The sequence below is a fragment of the Panonychus citri genome, unplaced genomic scaffold (genome assembly GCF_014898815.1).
Source record: "Panonychus citri isolate SS breed McGregor unplaced genomic scaffold, ASM1489881v1 Contig00121, whole genome shotgun sequence".
NCBI lineage: Eukaryota > Metazoa > Arthropoda > Arachnida > Trombidiformes > Tetranychidae > Panonychus > Panonychus citri.
Window position 1 is genome coordinate 134,229 of NW_026515526.1, and position 20,391 is coordinate 154,619.

The 20,391-nt window shown below is 33.2% G+C and overlaps 2 protein-coding genes across 2 annotated transcripts; one reads left to right on the forward strand and one right to left on the reverse strand.

Annotated features, from left to right (window-relative positions):
- Positions 1–15,644: 15,644 nt before the first annotated feature.
- Positions 15,645–16,733, reverse strand: LOC128390505 (uncharacterized). Its single transcript, XM_053350235.1, has 3 exons — positions 16,533–16,733; positions 16,356–16,464; positions 15,645–16,122 (listed from the first exon to the last, which is right to left on the reverse strand). The coding sequence occupies exons 1-3, from the start codon at positions 16,731–16,733 to the stop codon at positions 15,647–15,649; spliced, it is 786 nt and encodes a 261-aa protein (XP_053206210.1). The 3' UTR covers positions 15,645–15,646.
- A 1,413-nt stretch (positions 16,734–18,146) lies between these two features.
- Positions 18,147–19,208, forward strand: LOC128390506 (uncharacterized). Its single transcript, XM_053350236.1, has one exon. It carries the CDS (start codon positions 18,147–18,149, stop codon positions 19,206–19,208), a length of 1,062 nt encoding a protein of 353 aa, XP_053206211.1.
- Positions 19,209–20,391: the final 1,183 nt, after the last annotated feature.

Consider the following 20,391-nt stretch of genomic DNA (forward strand, 5'->3'; position numbering starts at 1 on the left):
ATATTTTTTGACTGCTATATTTTACTACAATACATATGCAATCAGATGCAAAAAAAGATACTTAAATACTTAACCTTGGAGATATTCTACATAAGCATCAATGTGTATCCTTAAACTTGTAACAACGATTCTCTAAGAACTAATCAAAACTAACAATTACATAGCTTTTTTATGTAGCTAAATAAACTTGTAACATGCACATGCTTTTTCCGATTTTTTCCTACATTTATCTGTATAAGTATCAAACGGATCATAAAGATTGCATTTCTCTATTCGGCAAACAAATGGTTTACCTAGTTGAATTTCATCGTTATAAATTTTGATAACATTCGTTATGTATACTGAAATTAGTTCAAAATTAAGGGAATTGTTAGCTTCTAACTGGAGATGACAAAACTTGTATCTGTTCCCATCGTTTTTGTGCTTAAGCATTTCAACCATTTTTTTTGACTTTTCTTGCTCTGCAATTGTTATTAAAATGAGGTTTCTGAACATTTTCCTTCTTATCACATTCTCAAGGATGTTTTCTAACGCAAATTTACAATCAAGGAATAAAATGACGATTGATCGTTGAATAATTCTCTGATATTCTGGAAGTACAACTGAACATGCTGATAAGGGTGACCAACAAATAACTTTTATTGGTGAAAAAGTATCACTAGATTGTGTATAGAGAGTTGAATTAGAATAAGCTGCTTCACTGTGAGCAACGTTGTTTTTTGTGAGTGCACATTGACAACGATCATTACACCAGGGTATACATTCTAAATCACCATTTTTATCAATAGATGCTTTAGCTTTGTTCATGAAATATCTAACAAATCTATAATTATTAGAATCGAGAATAAAAGTTGGTTGTAAAAGTGACATAATGAGCTCTCAATTTACACTTGAACAGCTTGAACTGATGCAACAGCTAGGTGATAAATCGGGTTATAAAATTGGTCAATATTCTTTTTCTACATTGAAATCTAAATTTACACATATTAAACATTTATTGAAAGCAGTGGATGGAAATCTCGACGATCCAAGACTCAGAAACAATGCAAACATGTTGATAAATACTTTGAAAAATGTTCACGGTAATCCTATGCAAAATTCTTATAAACGTCAAATTGCATATACACTGAAGAAAATACTTCCTGACTCTGATGTGCAGCCAGAAGCATACAAAAGTCTAAGTCGACAAACATTCACAGAACTAACTCCTAACCATTTGTTGTTTCTTCGTGAATTTTTGAAAAAAGCGTGTAGTTTTGTAACAAATGAAGAAATTCTCATATCAAATTCGATTGAACAGATACCTTTCGATGCATATGATTTTATCGATGTTTACGATAGTTTATTATGTGTAATATTAACCTGTACCACACTACTTCGACTCGATTCGATTTTACGTTTAAAAATGTCACATCTTGACCTGATACTAGCAGGTGAACCAGTTCCCATACCTAGTAAATATTCTCATAATGGACAAACCTCCAAACTTCGACTTGTCATATTGAATGATTTTTTAGGTAAACTTATCAAAGTTATAAAAAAGAACCGTTCTCGAATTCTGGAGGTACTTTCAGAATTGCGAATGCTCGCTGTAGATCTTAAAATTGAATCGAAAGAGAAACGTGCACGCGAGGATTATATTATTCTAACCTCTTCAGCAAACATGCGACGTAAATTGAAAAAAATTGGACTGACAATCACAACTAAGATACCGGTGAAATTTACAACGCTAGGTTACAATCCTTTTCGTAAATTGACAACATCACATTTGGTTGAAGAAGGTGGTTTAGATGTGGCTCAACTGATGAATTCACATTCATCTAGTAAAACAACTTTAGACCATTACACTATAAGAAATGCACAGGCCCTTGACAATACATTCAACGATTTATAGTTGGTGTGAAAACTCAGAGCCAAAAATAAGACAAATTCTCAATTAATTTTTTTTTCGTTGTCAACTGCTCTTCTAGAATATTGAGTTCTCGTAGCGAACTTTCTTTAATAATACATGAATCACTTTTCCTACTCATTTCAGTCCAATTCAATGATTTATCTGAACATTTTATTGGTGCAAGAAGACCATGAAGGTCAATACAGATTTTTGGATCATTTGCTTGCTTACCAAAGCACTCTTTGAATGTCAGTGTCTCTCTCAAATCTAAAATACTGAATAAATTGAATTTGCAATTATATGAAAATGGTATCATTGCACGATTACCACTGAAATTTAATGCGTCTATATTATTCAGACTGATGTAATCATCGAATTCCACAAACATGAGCTCATTCATTGCAAAATTCACGTTTCTCAGAAGAGCATTTGCTAACAATAAATCTTTTGGCAATGATTTCAAGTTATTAGACGAGAGGTCTAATCTCCGTAATGAAGTCAGCGCACTCAATAGTGCTTTAGGAATATATTGAAGAAAATTTGCTCTCAGTGACAGTTCCACTAAGTTTTTACAATATTTGAATGTTGATTCATGTATTTCATGTAAATAATTGTGTTCTAGCTTGATTATCATGGCATTTCTACACCATGAAAAAAACTCAGGACTTATTGTTGTGATTTTGTTATAGCTTATATCGAAAATACGTATATCAGCCGAGAAAATTGTTTCTGTTAAATTAGATATATTATTTGACTGAAGGTAAACTCGCTCAAGAAGTGCTTCATTATTCAATCCATAAAGCTGCAGACTACTATCATTCGTTTGTGTTAATCTTAAATCTAATACATAAATCCAATTGGTTTCATTTGTATACATCTTGTGTGATGTCAAATGTGAACTCAACGTTACTTCATTCGTACAATTAACAATACCAAAGATTCTATCACACGAACAATGATATAACGGATGACAATAGTTGATCACATTTGCAGACGCTATTTCGACACAAACAAGTTTAGAAAGCAAGAATGTGATAAGATAAAACCTGATGTCCATTTCTCTATTTTTAGCATTATGTTAATTGTGTATATTCACTGTAACTGGGGTTTTCAATGGAAATTTGTAACTTTTAACAGGCGAAGCAAATAGTTTTTTTTGCTTCACTCGTTTACTAAGCATTTTGTGTGGTTGTTTGCATAGATTTTTTATTATATTGCATGGAAATGTAATGGTTCAAATAAGTGACCAAAACAAAAGCTTTTCTTACACCAGATACAACGCATAAATGACATTTTTGAGCAATTGCTGGTATTACTTGTTTCACAGACATTTTGATTGACATCAGCGAACAGCAGCTCCTCCGGATTGGCAAAACTGTCCACGACAACTGGAAAACCTGAGCTTTTCCAAGCATACTTGATCATTGGTCTAAACTCTTTACCAGAAAATTGATTCCATATTAAAGCGTGTAACTTTATGATTACATCTCTTTTTGACACAGAGATTAAATAATTTTCTAAAATAATATGTTCTGACATTTTGCGATACATGCGTTTCCATTGTCGGAAAAAGTACACATCTAACGGCTGTAGAAACGAAGTTGTTCCCGGTGGTAAAATCATTGTTTTCACTTCTTTCCCGTCGATATTGAAAATATCGTTAGACGTGTGAGTGGAAAACGAGTCAACAATCAGACAACATTTATCTCGCTTTATGCTGGGAGCAAGACAATTATTTTTCCACTCTTCAAGAGTTCCACGTTCAATTTTTCCTGAACGTGAAGCTGTAACGTAAATGCCCTTAATTGATGGTAATGCTGCGGTTACTCTTGGTCCTAGAAAACCTTTCTGCTCTTGAAATACAATTAACAAATTTTGCTGCAGCTTTCCTGACATACTGATTATTGGTTGCAGTGTATACGAATGTGTTAGTCGATCCATCTGCTGTGCAACACTTAACGTAGTCTTCTCACCACGGAGTGATAGACTTCGAGCACCATGCATTTCATACTTGAATCCAGATTGATCAGTGTTGAAAATTTGGCTTTTAGAATATTTTCCCTCAACTTCATCCATAAATTTCACCATGAAGTCACCTCCACTATTCAAAATATTTTCTTGTTGTGAGCTGTAGGTTTTTGTAACAAATTTTGTTATTTTACGAGAAACAATTTTATTTCTCACTTTAAACAAATTTATCCATGAGGCTGATGCCTTGAAATCGTTGTAGCCTATTTCGCGTGCTTTTTCCAATGCCCAAGCTCTCAGATCAGAATCATGTATTGTTTTCAGATTTTCACGTTCTTCGCGAAACCTTCGAAATGTATGTTCTGATACCTGTCTCGCCATTTGTTGAATTGTTCCATTGTCACTTTTTTGTAAATACTTTCGAAATCTTGAAATATACGATGGATGGTCTAAGTTCCTGTGAAGATGGTGTACTGATTTGTATGATTTTCCGGAATCAAAAAGACCAACGATGTTTTTCATTTCGTCTCTGGTGTAAAAATGATTACCTGCTTTAATACCATTCTTTCCACTACTCTTTTTTGACTTGGTCGGCACATACACTGGAACATAGTCGATATCTTCTTCACTTTCGTCAAAATCTAGTCCATCGTCATCCACTGCAACGTCAACTCCAAGCCCTCTATCCAATCTCAATAACAACTCAGATAATGCTGTTACCAATTCAGGATTATTATAGATCTTTAATTTTCGTTTTTCAGACAATCTACGTTTGACGCGCTCCAGTAAATCATTGACATCAATAGTTACATTTGGTATAGTCATAATTACTTTAATTAATTCACTACATATTATAAACAAACTTTTTATTCAATCCGAGCCTTTTTATCAGATGATGATCTAGAATCATCAGTAACATCATCATACTCATCGTCATCATCATCGTTAGCATCATCGTTTTCATTGTCATTGGTAAAATCAATGAACTGTCGTTTAGCAGTTTTACCTTCAACATCAGAGTTTTCAGTTTTACACTCAACCAGTTTCTTCTTTGACTCCATTTTTGCAATATTACTTTCTGGTTCAGACTCAGCTATATCTTCAGTACCTTGTTTCTGTGATATATCATTACTCAGCAGCTTCGGTGGTTCCTGACTATCTCTCTGGATAGTTTTCTTTTTATCGTTCGTTTCATCATCAGCTGGTGGCTTACTATCATCTTCAAGTTTCTCTGCTTGCCATTGATCTGTACAAGGAGATTCAGGTGAATCCGGAATGCATACAAGATCCACATCATTGTTTAACTTGTCTTTGTCCTGTGATTGGATTTTACGTTCATCATACTTGAACAAATGTTTTCCAATATCAGTGTAGCTCCATAAACTTGTGTCACTTTGATGCGAAATCAAATTTTTCCAGAGAAAAACCATACTTGAACAAATTTGATAGCTTGGTCTAGCACAAGCTTTACCTTTTCCAATCATAGCCCTGGTTTCTTTACGCTCCCCTGCTTCAATTTTAGCATCAATCTCTTTGTTTATTTGCTCTAATGATTTACCAGCATGTACAAAAGGTACTGTCTCATATTCCAAGTAATACAAATATTTCATTACTTCAAGCTCTTCTTCAAGGTTCAACATTTTCTTAGTGAACAATGAATACAATTGCAACGTTGAACATGCATTCATTAGAGAAGCGTATGCTTTCCCTATGCTTCTCATGTTTTCATAGAAAGATCCATTCAAAATTTTCGAAAAAGAAAATTCGTCAAATGACACTTCAGGTAGATGGTTTAATATCATGTCTATCGGTTCCTGTAGAAAAACTACTTCCCATGGATTACCTTCTTGCACTTCAGATGTTTGGCTGATTTGCAACCCCTTTACTTGTCCATTATTATCGAATAAACCATGTTCTACCCATAATTCTTTATTCCACCAATTTCGTCTTCTTGGGACCAGTAACATTTTTGTGTCGTCATTATCGTTTTTTGATAGCAGTAATTCGAGTTGCATTGTTTTCGAATGCGTTCCGACGCTGCTGTTTGAAGTTGTTTGATTTTCCAACACACCAAATTTGAATTTTGTTGTCGGATTTGCAGCAATGTTACCCTCCTTGTTACTGCTGATTGTAAAGTTTGTGAAATCGATTTGCTTTTTAAAATTTAGAATAACACTTTCCGGTTTCTTTGTTTTAATCAATCTTTTGGTTTTATTTGACAGTGGACATAATTCAGGATCAGTTTCAACAATTCGAACGAAATCATACCCAGATTGAGCAGCTCGGAAACAAACCATGCAACATTCAATGGTTACCTTTTGTATTTCTGATGAGACACAAATACCATTTATTGTCAATAAACCAGTGTCAGAATAATCACAAGCAATCAAATCAATGTAGACACCTTTTTCTGTAAGTGCAGCAGCACTTGTAGGTGTTGGCAATAATAATACAACAAATTCACTCTTTTTGTATTTTCTTTTCGGAACGACTGTCAACGATTTGAGAAAAATACCAGTGTTAATGGAAAACTTTGCTTGTGGCTCGAGATTTTGATCAACAACTGTAATTAAATTATTCTCCAAACAACAGAACACGTTTTCATAGTCAATGAGTGTTTGCAGGGTTACCGTACATTTAGCTGACCCTCTTCTGGGCTTTGATTTAGATGAAAGAGAGTCAACTGTAGCGATGTAATCCAAATTGGAAAGTTGTGTAGATTTTCCATATGAAACATGTTGAACTTGTCCAATTTCATTAACGATTTTGTCGATTATTTTTCTCCGTATATCAAATATTGAAAACGCTTTTCCATTCACTGTCTCATCTTTCACTTGTAAGTCAAAAGAAGACGAGGCACACTTTTCTAATACGTTTGATGGGTTAGAAAAATATTCAAAAAAAGTTTTGTACATTATAACGGCAACAAAAGAATACGAATTTGCTCATAAAAATTAGAATGTAAAGTAGTATCAACGATTTTTCACTGGTTACAATGGAAAAGTCACAGCGTTTATATCCTGAAGATATCATGCAAATTCATGATTACGAAAAGATTTCAGAAAGTCAAATTATTTTCAAATTGACAGATTATCTTCACGAAGTGTTTGGAACAATTGGCGTTCTCATTAGAGAAGAACAGCCTTTTTCACCACAATTGTATTTCTGTCGCGTTATTGCCACAATTTGCCGTTATAATAATATAATTTTCGATGAAATCATTGTAGTTGAAACTAAAAGAGACCTGATTGAACCACTATGGTTTAACATGGAGTTCACAGATACACGTTCATCACTCACAATCTTCTACAACTCTATAGCTATCGACAATGTTCGCAAATTGTCTTTGAATGTTGATATTCCAGTTCTATTGGAACCACTATCACAAATTCATCTTATTCAAACTTACAATGCATACTTGAATCCTAGTGTTGCAGAGAACGTTTTTACGGTTACACCACAGACAATCTTTATTTTCATAATAGCAGATCATTGTGCTCAACACATAATCTCTGACTATATTTCATTCACAAAAAAGCCTACCAAGCAAAATTACATTCTAGGAAATACAAATGATATTCATACAAACTGGTTAGAACATGGTGGTTTTACATGGCATTCTGTTATAAGTGTTACGGCAAAAAATAGAGTAATAGCTAAAAACGAGCAAACTTCAAGTGCATCGAAACGTTTCACATCAAATGATGGAATCTATTACCCTTAATATTAAATGTCAAGCTATAAAAAAAACTTTTGGTTTGATTGATCATTATTTTTTGGAAATCGAATCAAAAGAATATCATCTTGGTGTCTACTCGAAAGGAAAAATTCTTCCAGTAGGAACAACAAAAGGAAGCCATTTAGTTGTGCAAAGAAAATTATGCCAATCTTGCTTTCAAAGACTCAAAATTATGCTTGAATTCGCTGAAGATGTTCGTCTTTTCCATTATTATCCATTTATTAATTGTGAAACTCTTACAACTGGATGTTCAGTTCCTCTCGGTTTGTCAATATGTTTCTTTCCTTTTTTGCTTTACAATATCTTTAAATTGAATTTAACAACCGTACTGATACTTTGTCTACTCCTGGTTATTTCAATTCTTTTCCATTCTAAATATGTTTACAGTCGAACTATTCATTCTCGTTGTACCCATCTGTCATAAGCTGAAAAGATTTTTCATAACAACGATTGACTCTGAATTTTGTAACACATGTACAAATGTTTGAAAACTAGATGGAAAAAAACAAACAGTGCTGTCTGAAATGTACAAAATCAATACGATTGTCTATGGTTATCATTTAGTTCAGAATTTTCTCTAGTAATTTCTTATGCCTTGATGATGATGAGAGCCAACAAAAGTGATCTGATTTTTCATCAAAGCGATTGAAGTTTTTCTCTTTCTATTTGAAATCTTTGTTACTCATTTAACATTGAACAATTTAATACCGTGCTACAATTTCTCTAACATATGTAGTCTACCTTTATCGATGCTGACTAGGTCATCTTGAGCTCGAATGGTTAAACTACATTGTTATTTTCAGATGAATAAATTCATGAATTTTCATGATTACAAGTTTACTTTCCGGTAGACTCATATCTTTGAAAAAACAATGACTCAAATTCTTTTCTTTAAACACATATTTCATTGTGTTCTCACTGTCATGCAATTTTGTTTGCGAGTCATAGAGAAAATCGTCTTCGGATGAAATTAATAATTTAGAAACTGATTTTGGGATATTCGAACAGTTGTAAAGGTATCCGTTTGGTACATTCTTCAATAGAAATAGTTCAATCAATAAATAATTGCTTAAAACTTTTGCTGTTAATGGGCGTAAATCAAGTAAACCATCTAGAGTAATAAACTTTTCGATAGTCAAACCAATTATTGGTACTTCTAGAAGGTTACTTATTTTTTCAGAAAACTCTTTTGTAATAAATGTACCACAAAGAAGCGCACCAGCTGAAACACCCAAACCATAAAATTTTCCATATTTATGTACATATTTCACAAGTACAGAATTAATCGCCAACATTGTTTCTTTAAGATTATTACGAAAACGTACTGGATAGTTGAATATCAGTATATCGAACGAGCTTGGATTATAATTGTATAGATTTGAACAAAAATCGTAATAATTTTCTTTAGAATTGTAAACAAATCCACCTCCAATAAAAACAACAAGCAATGCAGTATTCTTCACATTACCATTAACTTCGCTATAAAACATAGATTCAACTCCATTTACAACATGCAAGTTTTTGACTTCTCTCGATATCTTCCGTCTGATTGGTGTGATTAAAAAAGTGAAATAGCCATTTATACATTGTACGAGTAATTGAGGAAACCAGAAAGTGACACATAAAATAACTACTAACAACAAAAACAAATAATTTATCAAGTAAGCAAGCAACCTTAACCAATCTCTCATGTTTTACTTCTACACACAAATTCTCTGGAAACAGTTTCTATTGTATCAACAATGTGATAAGCGTTCAGAGTATGTAATCTTTTTCATCGAAAAGTTTAGAGAATTCAACTGTTTTGCTGTTTATTCTGATACATGTTACATTGATATTCCCTATCGTGAGATTGTTGGTACACTGAATAAATCAGTCGTTCCACGCCATATATGTGATGAAATCTTTAAGCAGTTGGAACACTATTTGAAAAAACAAAAAATTAATTTATCTCTACCACAACTTGACTATATACTTCATGGAATTGGTTCTCTCGTATTAACCTGGAACCTTGTACGGTACCGATCTCCCTCATGTCCTACATTATCACGCTTTTTGACAGGCATGGAGGGATTATTGTCGAATGATTCTATATCTATATTTCATGATGATTGTTGGATGTTTCTTTACACGCCAGTTTGTCTCAAAATATGGAAAAACATAGCCTCTTGTTCTTCTGCTCTACCTCTGGCAATACCTTCGACTTCTTGTTTTTCTATTGCTGCCGGGTATTCAAAATATTTCAACTATTTTTCGGATAATTATCGTGCTATTTGCGAACATTTGCAGCTGGATGAATACTTTGATTTTCTACACGAACAGTCAAATTGCAGGGCTCTAAGTGTTCCAACTCTTGCAAGTATCGAGAAATGGAACGCAACGTGTGAAAGTAAAGCCCATTTTCCATTACCTCAACTTAAAAGTGAACAAAACACTCATGTACATCAATCGAAAATTAAATATATTACTGGAACTGCTTGTGTAGGTAAATCGTCTATTTTGAAAAAATTAAAGTCTGACTGCAATTGGCAGATTTATTCAAGGGGTCAGATTGGAACATTTGCTGGGAAGGCAAAAACGCCACTTCATGTTGCTGGTTTACATCTTGCTCTCGACCATGTTCTCGGAAAGAATAATGTAATCGGTGATCGTGGAATAATTGATAATCCTCTTTGGACAATCATCATGGATATTCTGAAATTTTCACAACAACAACAACACCACAATCAAAACCATTTACCGAATCGTGAACACGCGTTGCTCTATAAAGAAAAGCTATTTTATCGTTTATTCGAGCTTTTCGATTGTTTCAATGAACCAGTTTTACTGGAACTTTCAAAACACAATGTTGTCATAATAATTGACAACTGTGTTATCGCAAATAAAAAACGTATGAGAAAAAGAGCCACGGGTAATGACATTCACAGAAGCGCTATTGAAACGTATGTACTCATACAAAACATGGCCTACTATGTTTGCGCTAAACTTTTCCCAAATTGGAAACTTCTGTGTGTTCCATACAAATATGAAGAATATAACTTCAATATTGATTCAAACATCTATACAGAAGATTATGTGAAAAAAATAAATATCTATTTTGTATCTGTTTCAGAAAGCGACGAACTTGGCTCTGACAAAGCAAATAAAAATATTACCAATGAACACCAGAAAGATATGCAGTTCAGCAAAATAAATCCAGAGTTGCATCCATCGAACCAATACAGTCAACATATTGGTATTTACAAGTAAAACGAAATGTATCTCGCATACTGATGTTTACTTTCTACTCTTGCATTGCCTGTTAACATCAAATTATCCAAACTTTTGTTAATAAAATATAGCTCATCTATTTGTTTGAACGTCAACTCATTCTGACCAAAGCTTTTTTCATCTTTTTCAAATTTACTATCTTTAACAATCCAGTTTGTTAATCCATCATGTTTACGTAGAGATTCAAATTCTGGTGGCCAATCAAGATTTTTTTCCTTTTTCATATTTGATTTATTGTAAATAGCAAAATCTGTTCTGAGTTCTGCTCTACATTTTGCATATGAAAAATAAGGATATGATTGCAAGATAAGACTCAAAAAGACATATTTCTCACTATTTGAGTTTTGACAGAGATAAGCTAGATTCTCAAAATCAGAACAGTTTATGGTGTAATGAGAACACAGGTAAACTGCATCAATTTGACTTGTACAAATTGAACAAATCCATTTTATTAGCCCATAGCTTAACTGAGACGTATCTCGATTTCCATTACTTTGTGGTAACATTATGGGTGAACCATCATTATGCTGGCATTTTAAAGAAATATAATTTCTTAATTGGTTGAACGGTGCTAGGATGAAATGATAGTTCTTATAAATCAAGGTTGGTTTCTTTATGCGTAATCTAATTGCGAGTAAACCAAGGGCTTGTTCATGGAGAGTGTTTGAATAGAGAGTAAAATTGAACAAATCTTTCAATGTTGTTATTTTATTCAATTCTGTAAGGTAGTAAAATAAATCTGATAGATTAACAATATCACGAAGAAATTTGGAAATTGTTTCTTTATTGTATTCTTTATTGAACTCATTGAGGAAAATCAACTTTCCATTCACAATAGCATGCCCATCAACGAAAGGAAATAATCGTTCAATTTTTGTGATAAGCTCTCTGTTCAACATTGTTGATGATAGCATTCTTACATTTGGTTTTAAAGTGTTATTCCAGTAATTTATTATCGTAGAGGTTATCCTCTCGAAATGGTATGTATTTATGAAAATATCTTCTTCGTCAGTATTTTTTTTCAATTTCAAATTATAATTCAAAGTTCTGTAATTTGACAGCGGTTTGACGGAAGACATGTCATACATTGGTATGCTTGAAACATCTATCAATCTACCGTTGAATTCTATTGATCGGTGTGGTGATTCGAATATTTGTTTAACATAATGATCTGCAAACTCAACACTTTCAATTACTTTTAACAATAGAAATCTCCAATTAGTGTCGAAATGAGCTGTGCCTATTTCATTGGTATTTTCCAACTTCAAAGAGAACATCAAATTCTGATAGATGTAATAAGAAAGTGTACTATTTTTCATGTAATAAAATTTAATTTCATTGCCAAAGCAAAGTTTATTAAAATCAGTGAGTGACCCATGAGCTTGTTCAAGCGAAACATCAGTGACATTGGTGAAACTGTGATTACCTGCTTGATTACTTTGTTTCCTTTTTTTCTGTTCACTCTTGTAGTATTCATCTGAGAATACATTTTTTACTACTGGCATATACAAAATGGTATAAACTTCTGGAGTCCATTTGCTCAATATTTTCCTAGCAACATTTTCATTCACAACTTTGCATTTTGCTAAATCTGAATCGATCTGACAAGCACCAGAATCAATCAATTTATCTAGATTATAATAAATTGCATTTGATTTTGTGATATTTTTAAATCCAATACCGGATAAACTGATAACCTCTTTTTGAAACACCGATATACTTTCACTGTTAGTTCTATCTATGTTCTTGTACTGTAAAAAACGTCCATTCTCTAGGATAGATAATATAGCACGAAACCTATTAATTTGTGTATCAGTGTAGATAGTTTTGTTTTTGAACTCCCGTAGTGTTATACTCATTATGTCTACAGACGATTTACTATATTCAGAAAGATTTTGTGAAAATCTGCAAACATTCATGTTTAAAACAAACGGAAGGTTCAAAATCCAAGAGATCATCCAGCAATTGGTTACCTTCAATGAATCAAATATTCTTAAAACAATACTGCTTGACCCACACAATGTAAACGCGCGCAACTGTATCCGACAGATTGTGAGTACAGGAGGGTCTCGCGTTCCACCCAGATTCTATGAAAGATTGGTTACCATTCTCACATCTGAAATTTGTATATTCAGTTGTAACAATTTACAGACAGAATCAGCAACCCTGAAAATCAACTATAAACCATTTCAAAATGCTATGCCAGTAACAACAAATTATATGACAACATTGAAACAACAAATTGCTGATGATCTCAGTAAGGTAAACACACGATCTTACTCGTTGTATACAAAGTATCGAGGTGTTGATCAAATTTATTCTGATTCAAATTCAATTGGAATAACTCTTGATACAAATATTATCACAGCAATTGTTAACGCTGAAATTCAGTTGAATAAGTACTTGTTAGATAATGCTAGCTATGCCAATATGTCAGTTTCAAGTTTTGTTAAAACAAAAAATGAGCTTTCATCCTTGGAAAACAGTGCAGTAGTTTCCAGTAACAGTAATGGTTTCAGTAAAGATTTAATTTTACCAACAATTACAGATATCGATTATATTGTCGATACTGATGAAGAAACTGATGAAACCGTAATCAAGAGACCTAAAGGCAAACAGAAAAAATGAAATATCAAGCTTTCAACGATTAAAAATTGTACTGATTTCAATGTCAGCATGCTATCAAGGCAATATTAATTACTGCATCGAGAAGCACTTCTTTTTTACATTGACTGCGAGCGTGATCTTGAGCGTTTTCTGGCTCCTCGAGGGACAGGGCTTCGACTTCGTCTTCTGATTGGCGATCGAGAAGACGATCTTCTACCTTTTGATGAAAATCTTTTAGATGGAGATCTAGACCTAGATCGCGATCTTGGTCTTCTAACATTCGGTTTGTTCCGCGTGCGTCGTCGACGTACCATGTTAATTTATTGATTATAATTTAATACAATATCCAATTACAATCAACAAAATATTGTTTATTTTTGAAACTATTAGCTCTATTATAATACTTGTATACAAACTTACTGTTATTCGTTATTCTATATAAAAAGTTTGGTTCCCAGTCACTCTCTATTATATGAATATCACTATCGTTGATGATGCTATCTTCCCTATTTTCCCTGTTTCCTGGTGATAGTACTTCTATACTTAGCACGGAGAAACATGCATTTGGTAGCCATTCTTTAAGGTTTAGCAAAAGATCTCTTTTTATCTGTTTGTCATGGGTATGTGATGAGCCAAGTGCTGCATTTATTATTTTATAAGCACAAATTTCAACTTTATTACAAAGCCAAACAAAATCCTCATCAAAATGGTAATGTAAATATCTATTAAATTTAGCACAAGTACAATTTTGTCTCACTTCATCTAGATTACAGTCGTAAACTAGAGGAACTTCTTCAGAATTATAGTAATCATTGTATTTTGATATAAGTAGCTGATTGAAAATTTTTGGTAAAACATCATAATTATCAGTGATATACTCTGTTATCAGTGATACAAATTGTGTGAACTGTTCTTGTTTAATTGACACTTGCATGTTAGTGAGCGATTATAATGTTATCCAATGTATTGAATGAGAAGCCTATTGATACCTCTGAAAATCATGAAACTGTCGCTATATCTACGATAAATACACAAAAAACAGTTGGAAAAAAGCAATCAGCTAGTAAACCGTTTACTTCTACTAATAACGCAATAGATTCTCAACCTATTGTTGCCACTGTTGATAAGGATTCATATTCACGAACGACAAACACGGTACAGGAGAAATGTCATGTTGATGGAAACAAATCCTGCAACATAATAAGTATGAAACGTTCACGAAAACACAGTATTATGAAAAAAAAACTCAAACAAAAAAAATATCTTATAAAGTTGAACAAAAAGCAAATCAGAGTTCTTTACCAAACCATGAGTAAACCTAGTCACGCTGCACCAGCAAAACAACCTTCAGCTCACGAAGCATATAGAACTAAGTTTCTTACTTTTCATCCTCTTATCACACATGTAGTCATTACATTTTTAGTTAACAAGGCTGTTTCTTTGTTGGCAAATAAATATTCTTTTTTGTAATATAGACCTGATTGTATGTTTCCAACATGGCTTTCATGATTCAGAAAACAGCCAATTATTTAACGAAAAATGCCAATACGAATAACAATATTTTACCGTATCAAGATCAGCAACAACTTGAAAACCAACAAACAGTCTTGGGATCAGCAAAAATAGCAGAATCATCTCATCAGCCCTCCTCGCCTACCAAATCACCGTCACACTCACACCCCGAAAATAAGCTCATAAATCAAATTGACCAATTCATAACAGATCCACGGTTAACTGGTGTTGAACATATTGCACAAAATGCATTAGAGAAAATAGATGATAAAATAATAGAAAAAATTGAAAAAGATACTAATTCAAACTGTAAACATAGGTTCTTGTTATGTTTCCATAAAATGATAGTCGGTTTAAAGATTTCTCTTAGCTTATGCCTCGTTGTTTTTACAATTTTCATGTTCTATAAACTTTTTACCGATGAAGATGGAAAAGTTAATGGTAATGCCTACAACTCAACAAGTTTCTATCAGTTAATCAGAAACAATTTTCCGATAGACGGAGTTAAATTATTAGAGTTTTTAAATAACCTACAAAAACAATTGAACATAACAATTGTTCAACATGATCAGGGTATAGTTGGAAATACAACTTTGTTAATAGAATAATGTAATGACTTAGCACTTAAATTCAAATCAAGTATCTTATTATTATCGTGTTTAAATTAGGTTTTTTATTTGGGGAAAAGCTTCTACATCCAATACATTTACAATTTCAATGTAGGTAGTAGTCGCTCCAATATCTGGACTTTCATCGATACTTTGCATTGCTCTAGTCCCTTCGACGATATATTTGTGTTCTGCTGGATATTTTCGCTGAAATTTTTTCAAAGCTGGAAGAGGACGTTCCCCACTGTAAGCAATCAGCGGACCATGAGTTTCCAACGGCATAATAGATAAATTATCTGTCATCCAAAAAAGTAAACTTTGCAAAAGAATGTTATTGAAAACTTCCATCTCTTCATATGTTTTTGGATTAGGTATAAATTTTGGAGGTTCTTGATAGCAATAATGAAATGAAATAAAATTCGAAATAAACAATGATTGGCTGTAATATAAGTATCTTAAATCAGATAGAAATATAACCTCTCCTTGTAACTTTTTTTCAATAGTTTCAACAAGCAGTTCATTAAGAGCTTGTCGCAAAGATGTACGTTTAATGTAAGGAACGTAGAACTCATACAGCGTTTCTTTGAGACACACTAAATGACAGTCGTCCGCATCGTGGCCACTCTGTGATTTCAATATCTGTTCCAAGCCAATTGTAGTATGATTGTTGGTAGTGACAAACCGTATCCACACATATTGTTCATTTTTGTAAAGAAATGTTGAACTTATTTTTGGCTGGATTGCTTCAAACTCTCTGTACTTATTCTTTCTGCATCTAACCGATCAACTGAACGAAATTGTTTATGTTTAACACTATCCAATGATTGTTGGATTGTCCTTGATGTTAACTTTGAAACTAAATGTATCCCTAAAGAGATGGTTCAAATGAGTTGAAATCAGATTTAGACCGAAGCAGTTTCCATAGGTATTTTTTAACTTTATATTTATGCTTTTCGTTTGTCAAAAGTAAACTCCACGGGGTCTCTGTATGACACTGAACCATCCAGTTGGCGAGACAAGATAATTCAAAGCTCAGTGTAACATCATTGTCGACCAGTTTTAACATCAATGAAACGAGGTAGTCTATATCCTTGACCAAATTTAACCTTGTAACTGATTGATTTGTACTTTCCATCATGAACTGCAATGTATTCAATCGATTCAATTTCTATGTATTTGCTTTCCTCACTGGATGAATTAGTCCTATTCAGCTCGGAACACTTATTTCTATGTAAATCATCAGAAATCAACCACAGTAAATATAATTTTGAATGCCGAGAGTGAAGCAAAAAAGCAGGTACAATTATCAAACCTGTGTAGTCGCAATCCATTAAAAAAATTAATTAACGATAATCAATCACTTTCATACTCAAGAAAATTTACACTTGTTTGTTGTTCACTTTTTTCTTGCGTTGAAGTTAAAATTTTCGTTATTTCATGCTCTTTTATTGCTGAAAAGTCACTTACATTCACCTCTAAATTTTCAATAACTCCAGATGATTTTTCATCTATATCCATATCATTTGAATCATAGTTATCATCATATTCTTGCCCTTCCTCATCTATCGATTGACCAGTTTGGTTAAAATTCGGCTCATCATGTTCACTTCGTGTTGGTTCATCAATATCAGCTTCAAAAGTTTTTATGTCATTATAATTAAAATCATCATTTTTCATTACAGGTCTTTCTTCAACTCCTGGTATACCAGAATTAACTGACAAAGCAGAGGAGGCTCTATAATCATCATCAGCATTAACATGCGAATGAACGACAATGTCATTCACAGTAGGTTTTGCACCTGATTTGCCTGTATCAAAGAATTCATCATTATCCGTCTCAACGCATGCATCACTTAACTCTGACTCGTTGTAAGACCAGCCATCACGATTCTTAGTTTGTTTTTCAAATCTAGCCTTTTCTGATCTCTTTTTAGCTTTTGATATATGTTCTTCGAATATATTTGAAACAGTTTTGGGCGTTTTCAAATTCAAATCTTCATGACTAAATTTTCTATTTCCACTCTGCAGTTTTATTTTAGTACTCAATTTTGTTGTATTTGCACTTTTAAAAAAACTGTTTTCCATTAAAGCATCCATCGCCAAGTCTCTAATAATATTGTAGAAACATACTTTCATAACATCATCTGGTTGACCGTCGAAAGACCCACTCGCAAGGATAGCCTCAATCTCGTTTTGCTCAATTTTAACCTTAATGTTGTCAGGTTGTATGGGTAACTTTTTTATCAAAGGGAAATAACTTCCAGCAGTGGTCAGAGTTACCTTTGTTATCATCTTTGCAAATAAAATAGGTAACGTTTTACTTAAATTGTAGTTGTAAACATTCAATAGGTTCTGCAAATCTTCATTCGATGCATTTTCAATATCAATTGATCCCATAAGTGAATTTTCTGAACAAGATTTTAGCAAGACCGAGCGTCGAAAAGCTTCTTTTGCGTCCATGCTGCTAAAGTTAATCACCTTTGCTATTTTACTTGGTATGATAATAGCAACGATTTTTTTCATACCAAGCAATGATCAGCATCTAGAATTGATGTTAGCCTCATCTGTGCCGCATGAAGCATTGACCTTGCTGAATTACCATACCGATACCGGTCTTTCTAAAGCTTTAGACTGTTCACGTAAACCTGTTGAGATAAGTGATTTTATTAGCTCTCCGACTTTACATGACTGCAGAAAACTGTGTATGAATGAAAAAGTAACCCTGATTAATGTTGGACCAGAAGAAGATGTATTCTATGAAAATGAAAAACTTGGAATTAACAAAAGTTATTGTTTTTTATCGAAAAGCGCATACGTTCACTGTAATCCACACACTACCCGAACAATATTCTCAATAAACTCACATATATGTCAAAGTAAATTTCCAAATATGTTTGGTGGTGTTAGTGGTGATCAGGTTGTTGCCTGTAATGATAAACTTATCAATGATCCAAGGAACATACTTTGGGACAACGAGTATAATAAAGCCGTTTCAGCATCAAACATTGAAATGTATGATGAAGACCAGTTAATGCCTGATAGAAAAAATTTTCGATTTACTTGTAACTACAATGGTGAAGATGAAATGGAAAATAAATACATTCCCCATCCCATCAATAGATTCAAACCTATTCGTAATTGGTGTGCATCAAAAGTTTTCCGTGCAGCAGCATCTATTCAAACACAATTCATTGGTATTGACCCAAATGATCCAACATCTTCATTATCAGATTACAAATGTGATTGTGGTGACAGACAAATAACTCGTTCGGAAAACTCAATTCCAAATGACTTTCATTCCCAATGTATACCATTCTATGTTTACACAGAAACACCTACTACAAAGAAAGCGAGAAAAACATTCAACTACACATACAATTGTTTCACATTGAATTCGCCAATATCTTTTGTCACCCAATATTTACCATGTAATAGTGATGTTTTTGTTTCACCACCAAACTCAGCTCCCTTGCAAACCCAAAGACTACAGTTATTTTATTCAGAAAATGTTACAAATGCGTACATTGAACACCCTAAATATGAAGATTTCACTTCTCCTGAATCGCAAAACTTCATAAATAAAGTTCTCTTTGGAGTCAACATTTTTAAATAAAGATATTTATTAAATTATTTATGTAAACACTAGTCTTTGAACAGTAAATCTATTCACTCGCATCTTTGCTTGTGATAACAAAGCTGTGAGATTCATGTTCGCACGAAAAAAACGCAATGCTGTCTTGTTGATTATTTTCAAACTTTTTGGAACATAATCATGTAACATAAAATTCAACAACAATCTCAGCAAAATCGATGAGTGGCATCTTGGTTTTTTAGCTGTTATACATTCACCCGTTTTTATGAAAGTGAGGTAAGCTTGTATGCGATCCGTGTACATATCAATATCATTTTTTGTCACACACGGTCTGTTGGCTTCGTCAAATCCCATTCTAGGTACATACATTTGTAAGGAACATTTTGTTAAACATGCTAAATACAAGTATATCCATATTATCTCCAGAATTGATTTGGATTCATCGTTCAACAAATCTGTATAAGATCCTAATTCAAGTTGAATGAGAATATTTTTTATCATGGTACGAGTTAAAATTGCATCCGTATAATCAGTACCAGAAATGGCGAATAAAACTCTAGCTGACCTAGTCTTTAGTTTAGCTATTTTCTCAGATGCATCCATTCCATAAATTAAAAGTTGAGTTAAATTTTCTTTGATCAGTTTATTTGGTCGTACCCAGACACATGAATCAGACATTGGTGGAAAGTTTGTTCTAACATTTTATCCAATACTAACAGTTTTGATGTTGAGAAATTCACGAGAATCTCCTCATTCTCATTGACAACAGAATGAGTTTCGTTACAACTTGGTAAATGATCGTAACATATCGATATCATATCACTGTCTGCAGTGACAAACACAGAATTAGTTGTTTTATCACGTTTCAGATACATCCAAAGTTCACAATCTCCTTCAGCTAGTTGTATGACGGTTGAACCTGACTTTTCCAGCAAGTTTTTAAACATTTTTACAATATGTTCTTCTCTTTCCTTGCTCATTTTGTCATTTGAGATACGTTGAATCTTTTCCGGCGCCCGTTTCCCATCAAAATATACCAAACTTTTATTGAATTTTGCATTTTGGCTTTCAAAGTAAACCTTAATTCGCGAAACAAGTGAATTGGTATAGTTACACGCGGTAGCTGCTATTTGATAATCAATACCTTGGTTTGCAGTTATATGTCCACGTCTCCATAACCAGTTACCATCTAGACAGATGTTGT

Bases quoted from the DNA above. Each gene is read 5' to 3' on its own strand.
- LOC128390505 (XM_053350235.1), bottom strand. From the start codon at position 16,733: ATGATGGAAAGTACAAATCAATCAGTTACAAGGTTAAATTTGGTCAAG. The intron at 16,465-16,532 runs GTTAAAAAATAC...ACCATCTCTTTA, and splicing joins ACGAAAAGCATAAATATAAA to GGGATACATTTAGTTTCAAA. The intron at 16,123-16,355 runs GTACAGAGAGTT...CTTTGCGACAAG, and splicing joins GTTAGATGCAGAAAGAATAA to CTCTTAATGAACTGCTTGTT.
- LOC128390506 (XM_053350236.1), top strand. From the start codon at position 18,147: ATGTTAGCCTCATCTGTGCCGCATGAAGCATTGACCTTGCTGAATTAC.